Source organism: Alexandromys fortis, unplaced genomic scaffold, assembly GCF_014885135.2.
Source record: "Alexandromys fortis isolate MF-2015 unplaced genomic scaffold, M_Fortis_MF-2015_v1.1 scaffold_80, whole genome shotgun sequence".
Taxonomy (NCBI): domain Eukaryota; kingdom Metazoa; phylum Chordata; class Mammalia; order Rodentia; family Cricetidae; genus Alexandromys; species Alexandromys fortis.
Window position 1 is genome coordinate 6,628,784 of NW_026068174.1, and position 11,681 is coordinate 6,640,464.

The 11,681-nt window shown below is 47.2% G+C and overlaps 1 protein-coding gene across 1 annotated transcript; it reads right to left on the reverse strand.

Moving 5' to 3' along the window:
• Window positions 1-533: 533 nt before the first annotated feature.
• Timm22 (translocase of inner mitochondrial membrane 22) lies at window positions 534-7,185 on the reverse strand. Its single transcript, XM_050128669.1, is given in 4 exon segments — window positions 534-1,268; window positions 3,058-3,130; window positions 4,074-4,270; window positions 6,698-7,185. Coding segments are annotated over 4 exon segments (585 nt in total). The 5' UTR covers window positions 6,936-7,185; the 3' UTR covers window positions 534-1,191.
• Window positions 7,186-11,681: the final 4,496 nt, after the last annotated feature.

The following is an 11,681-nucleotide window of genomic DNA, read 5'->3' on the forward strand; positions in this document are numbered from 1 at the left end:
CGGTGTGCGCAGGCCTTCAACATTTGACTTGGGCCGGTAGTTACTGAATGACCGAGCTGGCAGTATAACCACAGCAAACACTCCCGCATCTTTAACCTGGGCTGGGGTCTGAAGCCACTGCTTCAGCGCTGCATGCATAACCACCAGCCCAATGGGGTTCTCTACAGAGGCAGAAGAGTTACACCTGAGAACATGGCTAGACTGCTTCTGGGGAGAGGCCTAGCTGACAGTGGCTGGTGACAAAGGTGCAGTTTCCACAAGCCCTGTTTTCTAATCTCTCCACATCTGTGGGAGAACCAAATGCTAAAAAAAATAAACTCTTTGTAACAGTACGTATGCTCTTTAAAACAGAAAACCAAGAAATGGGAATTTTGCCTACATGTATGAGCAGTGGTGCCTGGTGCCCTCAGAGGGCCTTAAACCCCTGGGATTTGAGTTATAGACTGTTGTGAACCACAATGTGAACCAAACCTGGGACCTCTGGAAGAGCAGCTAGTGCACTTAACCACTGAGCCATCTCACCAGCCCCCATATACTTTTTTTTTAATATTTATTTTTTTATTTATTATGAATACAATATTCTGTTTGTGTGTATGCTAGCAGACCAGAAGAGGGCACCAGGCCCCATTACAGATGGTTGTAAGCCACCATGTGGTTGCCGGGAATTGAACTCAGGACCTTTGGAAGAGCAGGCAGTGCCCTTAACCTCTGAGCCATCTCTCCAGCCCCCCATATACTTATTTTTAACAAGGACAGCAAAGACACTAACTGAAATGCTATACTTGCCTGGATGGCGTAAGTTTACTTTGCCCTGCCCTGGTACTCAAGACGAATGCTTACACATTCTCAAGGAAGAAGAGCTTCCTAGCTATGGGCAGTATGTGAGCTGAGTGAGGTCAGGACTGAGCCTGGGTCGAGCTCAATTCTTAACAGTCAACACGCTGCCTCCAGATCTTTTCACTGCAAGGAGGCATACCATCTACACTGAAAAACCTGGTTGGAATTCAGAAGTAGAAAAGTATAGCTGCTCCAGCGGCTGGAAGCAGAGAACAGTGAGGTGGTTCTCTCACACCACCAACTGTAGAGGAAACAACTGGCTTCGCCCCTGAAGCAATGCCAAGCGTGTAGAAACTGCTCCATAGAAGAGCCCTGAAGGTGGCCGGCATCCTCCTTCCGTTCAGGCCATTTCTTTCACCGTAGGTAGTAATCAATTGCAGCAGAGAAAGCAGCAAAACCTCCGCAACCTATGGCCCCGGCCTTCACACCAGCTGCAAAGCAAACACGAGCAGTGTTACCATAGTAACAGGTGCTATACTGGACTTCCAAAAACTTTGCACCACAGATGCAAAGAAACCAATTTAAGCATGTTCAATCATTCAAACTCAGTGTCTCATTAAGATTTCAATGAAGCAGCATATACCATCCAAATCACTGTGCTTCGTTTAACTATACATTTGCTTGGTTCTCATTCTAGACAATTACTGTTTCCAGTTGTATAGAACTAGCCCCTCAAAGTCAAGAAAACTGGTTGAGGGAAGTGGCCCTTGAAATCAAATGAAAGCATAGGGCCTTATACCCTGATGTGTTTATGGGATAAATTCCTGGGAAGGTGATCAAAGCAGCTCTGAAAAAGCTACACTATAGGAAGACCAAAAGCTGCTCTGCCAACCACGCATGGCAGTGAGGAGCCAGTGCAGCTTTACTGACAGCACACCACTGGCTCTCAGAGGATACGAGGCTTCTGCTTCGGGTAAGTCAAACTGAGTGATGGAGAGCGGCCCAACAATACATGCTGCTTCTAGGAAAAGTTCAAGTCCTTGAGGCCAATGCTCCACACTGGAACAGGGAGGAAGTCAGGGCTGGCTTCTTTCCAGCTGATAGTCTAACATTCGAGCATGGCTGCACTTGGCTTTCCTCTGTCGTTCCCTCTGCCCCTTGTATTTGAAATTTGTGTGTGAGTGTGTAAATGCCATGTGTACACGAGTGTCAGATCCTCTGAAGCCACAGCTGCAGAGATGGACCGAGCCTCTTCTTCAACCAGCTCCTGTCTTTTGAGACAAGGTCTCTTGACTCCTCCTGAGTAATGGGCTTATAAGCATGTATCATCATGCCCAGTGTGTACTTAGATTCCAATCAGCAGGAATCTAAGAGTCCCCAATTGCAGAAAGACACAGATGTTATAATTCATATACAAAATTAACACTGACCACTGGGGTTGGGGCTGTAGCTCAGTACTAGAATTTATGCTTAGTGTTTACAAGGACCTGGGGGTTCCCAGGACTGTAAAACAAGCAAAACCCTGACAACAGTATTCAATTAAGAAAAATGTTCAGACACTTGAAATGGCAGGAAATGAATTCTCAGCACAGCCTGCAGGTGCGGACAAATGGAGGGCTCGGGGCTGTGACTTAGCTAGGCTTCTGCACCATCCTGCATGCCAACATACTACTTCCCATGAGAACATCATCATCTCACACACTCAATATGGAAGATGTAGCTCTATGGTTAATCATGGGTAATTTCCCCATGCTTTTGAGAACAGCAGGGGCACTTTCAGTCATCCCATCCTCAAAAGCTATAAGCATCTGGCCACAATGCACATGATCTCATTCCACACACCAGCAAAGATTTATCGGGGGCTGGAGAGATGCTCAGCAATTAAAAGAGCATTTGTTCCTCCTGTAGAGGACCCAGGTCTAGTTCCCACCAGCCACATGTAGTTCCAGCCCAGGGAACCTGATGCCCTCTTCTGGCACCAGGCACACATGTGGTACACAGACATATTCATGCAGGCAAAACACCCATACAAATAAAAATAGTTTTTAAAAAGGAAGATTTGATCTGGTCCAAAATCTCTGGAGTGCCAAGGATTAGACAGCCTAAGGTAGATAGATATATATTAAAGTTCCTAGAACCAAGTGAACATGGAAGCAGCCAGGATTTATTTGTCAGAGGGAAGAATATCAAGCATCCTTAGAACACTCATGCTGAGAAATGTCAACATCAGCACGTTGTCCTGGACCACAAAAGAAAACCACTCGAGAGCTGTTTACCAACCTCTGAAACCAATGGCTCCGCCAGTGATGCAGCCGCTGATGACGCTGTTCTTCCAGTCTGACTTTCCCCGGTACTGTGGGTGGAGAGATGCTGTTTAGAGCCAGGGAAACAAGCCAGGCCAGACAGCTGAGGAAGGGCTTCCTGCTGCCTAGTTTACTCCTACCCAAGGGAAACCCTTAGTTTTCAAAAGGGCAGCTCCTAAGAGTTACATGTGCTTATACATGTTTCCTGCAGGTGGCACCAGAGGGTTGAAGTCAAGGCTAGCATTTGGGGATAATCGAAATTTACGTTCTCCAGTATAATTTTTTAAATCTTACTTCTTTATTTACTTTTTGTGTGTGTAAGCACGTGTGAAGGTCAGAGACCTTCTTCCACAATGTGGATCCCAGGGATTGAACTCGGTGGCAAGTGCTTTAACCCTTTGAGCCATCTCATTGGCCCTCTCCAGTATAAAACCTGGGTGGAGATGTGGCTCAGTGGTAGAGCACTTGCCTATTGTGCATAAAACCCTAAGTTCAATCCCCAGTACCAAATAAATAGGAAAAAAGATCACTTTTTGCCTATAGAAGATTAAAAAAAAGAAGCAAACCCCATATTATAAATATGTAAAGAGTTCAATTAGAGACTAATCAAGACCAAACTTTGACATTTTAAAATGCTTGTTTTGAGGCAAAGTGTTCCTATGTAGCCCAGGCTGGCCCAGATCTCATGCTCCTCTGCTTCAGCTCCTCTGGGAGTGACAAACACTGAGCACATCTCTCTAAGGCTTAACACTGCTAATCTGCAATCCAGGAAGAACACAAACACTGCTCCTGTGTGAGGGGCTGCGAATGGTGGCGCACGCCTTTAATCCCAGCACTCGGGAAGCACAGTCAGGCAGCTCTCTGTGAGTCTGGGGCAGCTTGGTCTACGGAGCCATTCTAGGGCAGCCACTGCTACAGAGAGATTGTAACTTGAAGACAGAAAAGGTGTGTGACAGCAGCAGAGGGATTTCTTAGGAAGGAAGAGGCACTTACAGATTCCACCAGACACTCAGTACACGAGAACATGGCGCCCACGATGGCAAAATTTTTGGCGTATGACATTCCTCTTTGTCCCATGTCTTTCAGAACTTCTTTTGCGGTTGGTGTCCGGTAAGGGTCCTTAGGGTCAAAGCCTACATTAGTATCAATGCCGGCTGTAAAGACCCCAAATGCACCTCCCAAGACAAATCCTAGGAACAAGCAGAGATAAGAGTTCTACACACTCCGGACTACCATTTTGGGATACTTGAAGCCGGGCGCGGTGGCACTCGCCTGTAGTCCCAGCTACTCGGGAGGCTTGGGATACTTGAAGATGGCCTTTTTAGTCTCTTACTACTCAGTCTCAGCCCTGCTTCCTCCACAGTCACACTTGGAGCCCCCCCCCAACTCTTCTAGGTTTTCTTCTTCATTTTCCAGTCTTTCAGCTTTAACCCTGTTTCTCTGTAGAGCAGCCACCCTCAAGCTCAGCTACCGACTTTGCATACCATTCCCTTCCCATGCCAACATTCGTAACCGTCACCTATGGTGTCACCACACACTCTGGAAAACTGTCACAGCAAGTTGGGAAGTCGGTGTTATTGTTCTCTTTGTCTAGCTTTTTTTATATATATAATTTATTTAACTTTATTTTATGTGCATTGGTATGAAGGTATCATATCCCCTGGAACTGGAGCCACAGACAGCTGTGAGCCGCCATGTGGGTGCTGGGAATTGAACCCCAGTCCCCTGGAAGAACAGTCAGTGCTCTCAATCCACTGAGCCATCCCTCCAGCCCCTGTCTAGCTTTTTTATTTGTTTGAGACAGGGTCTCACTAGGTAGTCCTGACTGACCTGGAACTCTGTAGAACAGGCTAGCTCAAACTCAAGAGATCCACCTGCCTCTGTCTCCCAGGTGCCTGGATTAAAAGTGTGTGTCACTACCACCCAGCTGTCCTCTCTAAACTAAAGTTCAGAGAAGTAACTGTCTCCAAAGCTGCATGACTATCATCTATCTATCCATCCATCCATCTATCTATCTATATTTGAGACATAGTCTATATAGTCTGTATAGCTGTCCTGAAGCTTGCTATGTAGACCAGGCTGACCTCAAATTCATCTAGTGCTGGGATTAGAGGCCTGAGCCACCTCCCCCGCCACACCTGGCTTTTACAGGGAAGCTGGGTATTGAACTGAGATCTTCATGCATGCACAGCAAGCCCTTTACCATCTGCACTTTCTGCCTCGCCATTTCTGCATGGATGTCTTACAAGATCAATGTAAGTTCAGTGAAACTAGATACCACCTCCCCTCCCAAAATGTCTTACTTTCCAATCCCTCCAGCTCAAAACCTCTCTCTTCTGTCTACTACACTTAAGATTTTTGTTTGTTTGGTCTGCTTTTTTGTTTTGTTTTTATTTTTGAGATAGTGTCTGCATCATGTAATTCCTGGCTGTTCTGGAATTCTAGGTTGGCCTGGCACTCTGAGATCTGACTGCCCCTTTTATCCACTTGACCTCCTGCTATTCGGATTTCTTAAATGCTTTTCATTCCCGAGAAATGTAAACTCATCTACAGTTACAGTTAACCCTTTTCCCTGTACACTGGAAGAGTGCTGGACGTTCTCAAATCCTCATGGTTAATTAGTGGGGTTTTGTTTGTTTTTCTAATGTCCCATTCCACCCAACGCCGACTGTCTAATTACACTGGCCTTAAGTTTTTCATTTGTTGTTGGTTTTTGGTTTGGTTTGGTTTGGTTTTTGAGACAGGGTATAATGTAGAACTGGCTGTCCTGGAACACTCTTTGTAGACCAGGCTAGCCTCGAACTCACAGAAATCCATCTGCCTCCGCCTCCCGAGTGCTGGAACCTCAAACTTCTGGCTTGAGGACCTTTGCATTTGCAATGCCCTATGTGTCTGCAGCACTCTTCTGCCAGGGGTCCAGAAATTCTCTACCAGGGCTCCTGTCACTGTCACCCATATTCCCACTGCCCAGCACACGACAGTTGCTTAAGTCACAACTGTTTGAATGGACAAATGAATTAACAAAAGCAGGTACTTAACAATCTGCAGGTCCTGGCAGTAGTTCTGACTCTCCGTTCCGATTCCCAACAGTGAATGCTAACCCCAGGATCAAGAGAGGCATCTTCGGCCAGGCGCGCTTTAATCCCAGCACTCGGGATGCAGAGGCAGGCGGATCTCTGTGAGTTCGAGGCCAGCCTGGACTACAAGAGCTAGTTCCAGGACAGGAACCAAAAGCTACGGAGAAAACCTGTCTCGAAAAATCACAAAACAAGAGAGAGAGAGAGAGAGAAGAGAGAAGAGAGAAGAGAGAAGAGAGAAGAGAGAAGAGAAGAGAAGAGAAAGAGAGAGAGAAAAGAGAAGAGAGAGAGAGAGAGAGAGAGAGAGAGAGAGAGAGAGAGAGAGGAGAGAGAGAGAGAGAGAGAGAGAGAGAGAGAGAGAGAGAGAGAGAGAGAGAGAGAGAGAGAGAGAGGGGCATCTTCGGGTTCATTGAGGCAGTCGGGGGGCAATCAAGGTCGAGATCCACACGTCATTCGCCTCCCAGACGCGGGGTCTTAGCAAGGAACCCCAAGGCCCTCCAAGTCCTCAGCCTCCCAGGGGTCCCACGAGCCTCGCCTCACCTCCCACGCAGGCTAGAACAGCCTTGAAGGCGCAACTTTCCATCACCCTCTCGATCATCTTCTGCTCCTCGCTCTTGGAGGGACTCGGGATCCCGCCCAGACTGCCAGGCTCCAGGAGCCGGGGCTGACGCTAGTCACCCACCAGGTACTGCAGAAGAAGGCTGTACTGCAGCGGAGCTTCGGCAGAAGCTGCCGCCTCAGGAGCTGAAGCCCCGGCATTGGGGGAAGCCGCCGCCATGACGGTAGGAGCTCTAGAACCTTTCGCGTCCTACTTCCCCCAACAGATTCCACACGCTTGCTTAGGTGTCCAGTGCTTAGGTGTCCAGCCATCGTGATGCAGCGGCAGATTCGCCACATTGAGGAAGCTGCGGTAGCAAAAGTTGGCCTGTGCACCAGCGTCAAGGAAGTTACAATGTTTCCCCAAAGCCTCTTGTAAATACTGACTTGAGTCTGTAAGGCATTGCTAAAAGACTGACAACAAGATTCAGGGTCTCCAGAACACCCCTGTCAACTAGGTGACTCCAGTGCAGGGCGTGCCGGGATTTGTAGTTCTAACTTCAAACATCTAAATACATTTCCCAGAAAGCTGTGCGTGCGCTCGCCCGGCCGCTTCCCCCAGAAGCTCTAGTTGGTCGCCGACGAAGAAAGGCCGGGTTCCTCTAGACTGCAGTTTGTTGAACATCCAGCAGGAGGCGTGCGTGCCCGCTTTGTTACCATGTCAAGCTGCAGCGATCCTTCCACCTCAGTCGGGTAGAACTACAGGCTGGTTGGTATTCTGCGATCAAATAATGGGACGTGCTTTACAAGCAAATGTTGAACCATGGCATAAAGGTGTTTAATAGATATTTTATTATATAGTTAAACCTTTGAGGAGAAAGAAGGGACCAACAAATGAGCTGGGTGGTGGTGGCACATGTAATCCCAGCAGAGGCAGTTAGATCTCTGAGTTCAAGGCCAGCCTGGTCTGCAGAGCCACACAGAGAAACCCTGTTCTGAAAGAACTAACTAACTAACAAACATTGGGGATTGTGGAGGGGGTGAGGAGGAGGGGAAGAGAACATGAGGGAGTGGTAGCTGTGATTCTGATCCATGCACAGCAAAAGCTCCACCACCACACCACGCCTTCAGTCTCAGGCTGACAATTCCTTTCTCTGTCTTAGCTAAGACAAGCACTCATAAAACCAGAAATGATTACAGATGCATGTTTGGTGTCTAAAAACCTCTGAGTTCTTGCTTCTGCCCCCACCAGGCCACCAAGCAAGCTAAGTCTGAAGTTTCCAGTGGTTTCTTAGCTGTCAAATTGTCCTAAACCTCTCGGCTGTATGTGACACATCGGCCGCTCTCTCCTTTGATGTTTTGTCAGGGCTGTTTTTATAACATTACAGTGTGCGTGTGCGTGTGTGTATGTGTGTGTGTGTGGCGCGCACACGCGTGTGAGTGTGTGCGTGTGCAGGTGCCCACAGAGGCCAGAAAAGAGTACCAGATCCCCCGGAGCTGGAATTCAGGTGGTTATGAGCCACAGATACGTGCTGGGGACTAAATTTGGTGGACGAACAGCAAGTCCTCTTAGTCGCTGCGCCATCTCTCCAGCCTGGTTTCCTCAGTTCTGATTGAGCTTTCTCTCCTACTTTTGCGGCAGCCTCTCCAGTTGCTCTTAGACTTCTTTCGTACACAACTCTGACACTTTGCTATTCTTCCTGGTTCATCCTCTGTTGATTAGTGTTTAAACACTTCTAAACAACTGTGAGCCAGGGCTCCAGTTCATGCAAAGATTTTAAGAGTCAAAGTTGGATCTGGGAAGTGGTGGTGCGCGCCTTTAATCCCAGCACTCAGGAGGCAGAGACAGGTGGATCTTTGTGAGTTTGAGGCCAGCCTGGTATGTTGGGGAATATTATTTTAAGATATGTTACTTTTGTTTATGCTGTATTTGCTTAACTCTGTGAAGCGGTGTTACTGTGCCTGTCTAATCTACGCAATGGTCTACTAAAGAGCTGAATGGCCAATAGCGAGGCAGGAGAGAGAAATAGGTGGGGCTGGCAGCCAGAGAGGATAAACGTGAGGAGAAATCTGGGAGAGAAAAGAATCTGGGAACAAGAGAGGAAGGTTGAGGACTTCAGGGGCCAGGCACCCAGCTGCACAGCCAGACGTGGAGTAAGAAGGGAAGAAAAAATATTCAGGAATAGAGAAAGAAAAAGTCCCAAGCTGGGCGGTGGTGGTGCACACCTTTAGTCCCAGCACTCGGGAGGCAGAAGGAGGCAGATCTCTGTGAGTTCAAGACCAGTCTGGTCTACAAGAGCTAGTTCCAGGACAGGCTCCAACGCCACAGAGAAACTCTGTTTCGAAAAACCAAAAAAAGAAAACTCAAGATGGTGGGTGGCTCAGGGACCATGTGGTGAACTAGGAGAAAGCCTCATTATGTCTTCCCCGGTGTCTATAAGCCCCTAGCTGATCTGTGCTTCTCTCGGGTGCTGTCTGCTGCTGGGGCTCAGAAAGAAAAGAAATAGCTCAAGTTGAGAAAGTCCCTGTTGGACCGGCTCTGGTGGTGCATGCCATTAATCCCAGAACTCAGGAGGTAGAAGCAGATGGATCTCTGAGTTTGAAGCTAGCCTGGTCTACAGATCGAATTCATGCTTAAAACAAAAACAAGAGAGGGGGTAAGTGGGGAGAGAGGGGAGGGAAAGCCCAGGTTGAGTGCAGAGTATTGCATTTGGGCGTGAGCTACATATGCCTATGCTATCAATGGAACGTTTCACAAGCCCCGTGACTGGCAGTAGGTAGGTGCCAGCCGGTGCTGGCTCGCTGACTCGCTGACTGGTATTGGGCAAGTGCCTTTAGCTTTCGATTTTATTTATTTTAAATTTATTTATTTTAAATTTTTTAAATTATTTATTTATTTTAAATTTAGCTTTAAATTAATTAAATTTTTTATTTATTTTAAATTTAGCTTTAGATTTTATTTATTTTAAATTTATGCCTATATGTGTTTACTTGAATGTACATCTGTGCACCAAGTGTGTGTAGTACCCTGGAGGCCAGAAGACGGCACCAGATCTCCTGGGACTGGCATTATATAGATGGTTGTGAAGCCAGGAACTATGGAAGAGCAGCTAGGGATCTCAACTGCTGAGCCATCTCTCCAGTCCCTGAACAGATGATTTTTCACTTAATGTCCTCTGACACTGGAGAAAAACCGGGAGCTACAGGAGAACTAAGAACTTCTTTCACACAAACACACACACACACACACACACACACACACCCTTCCATACCTGCCCTCCCTGATGCTGTCTAGACAAATCATACTTTCCTTGCATTGTGTGCACACACACACACTGATTTTTTGAGTCCACTCCTTTGCTTTGGTATCCATTGGCATGTAAGGTGTGTTATCCCCCATCATTTCATGGTCAATAGACTGCTACTTTCTTGCCTCCTGCCCAAGTCTTCAAACCATTTCCAGAAACATCTTTTAGCACCCAAATGAAATTGCATCTGCTGCTTCAGATTCTGGTTGTGGAATATTTCTTTACACTGTGTGAAGATGTGTCACTGTGATTGGTTAATAAAGAGCCGAAATGGACAACAGGCAGGCAGGGAGAAGTAGGTGGGACTTCCAGGGACAGAAAGGACTCTGGGAAGAAGAAAGGTGGAGTCATGGGTGAGACAGAAAGAGGAAACAGGAGGTTCAAGAGGGTGATGTCAAATGGCAGAGCATAAATTAATATAAATGGTATAATTTAAGTTGTAAGAGCTAGTGGAACCAGCCTAAGGTAATGGCTAAGCTTTTATAATTAATAAGAAGTCTCCACATCGCTATTATTATTAGTTTTTTGAGACAGAGTTTCTCTGTGAAACAGTCTTGACTGTCCTGGAAGTCACTCTGTAGACCAGGCTGGCCTCAAACTCACAATCTGCCTGCCTCTGCCTCCCAAGTGCTGGGATTGAAGGCATGTGCCACCACCACCTGGCTCCATATTCTTAATTAGAAGTGATCTGTCAGAATCATTCTTGTTTTTTGCTGGATGTCCCGACACTAGAGAGGCAGAAGCAGGCAGGTCTCTGATTCAAGATCAGCCTGGTTACATAGTGTGTGCATATGTGTGTGTGTGCACGTGCACATGCGTGTGCACACATGAAGGTGCCCACAGAGGACAGAAGAATGATTCTCAGGAGCTGGAGTCTGGAGTCAGAAGTGGTTGTGAGACATCCAATGTGGGTGCTGGGAACTGCCCTCAGGTCCTCTAGAAGAGCAGCAAGTGCTCTTACTCACTGAACTCACTGAACCCCAGCCCCTCAGAATCCTTCTTGGGGGTTTGTTTGTTTTTGAGACAGAGTCTCACTGTGTAGTTCTCGCTGATTTGGAACTCTCTATGTAGACCACACTGGTCCTCAGCTCACAGAGATCTGCCTTCCTCCGGAGGGCTGGGGTCAAAGGCATGTGCCACTATGCTTGGAACTCAGACTCATTAATGTTCCATGGTCTTTGGTGTGAGAGAAGTAAGTCTGAACTTCTGGAACTTTCTTTGTAGGCGCCATTCTTGTACTGAGCCAATGGTCAGGTGTTAGAAAATGATGCTCCCGTGACATTCTCTTTTTGACCCCGGCCTTACCAGTGGATTCATGGCTTCCTCACTGGGAACAAAGGTTTCCTGGGCTGCTCAGTGGCAGACCCTTAGATTCTAGCCTGTTTCTGGTGGCTGGTCTAATATCCCTGGATCAGAATACCAGAATGACTTGAGAGGTTTTTTCTTCATTTTTCGTGTGTGAATGTATCCACGCTATACGAATGTGGATGCCTGAGAAAGCTAGAAGAGAGCACTGGGTGCGGTGGGACACCCTTTAATCCCGGTAGTCAGGAGGGAGGATCAGGAAGGCTGAGTTAAAGGTCAGCCTAGTCTACTTAGCTAGTCCCATGCTAGACAAGGCTGTACAGCAAGACCTTGGTTCTAGATAGATAGATAGATAGATAGATAGATAGATAGAT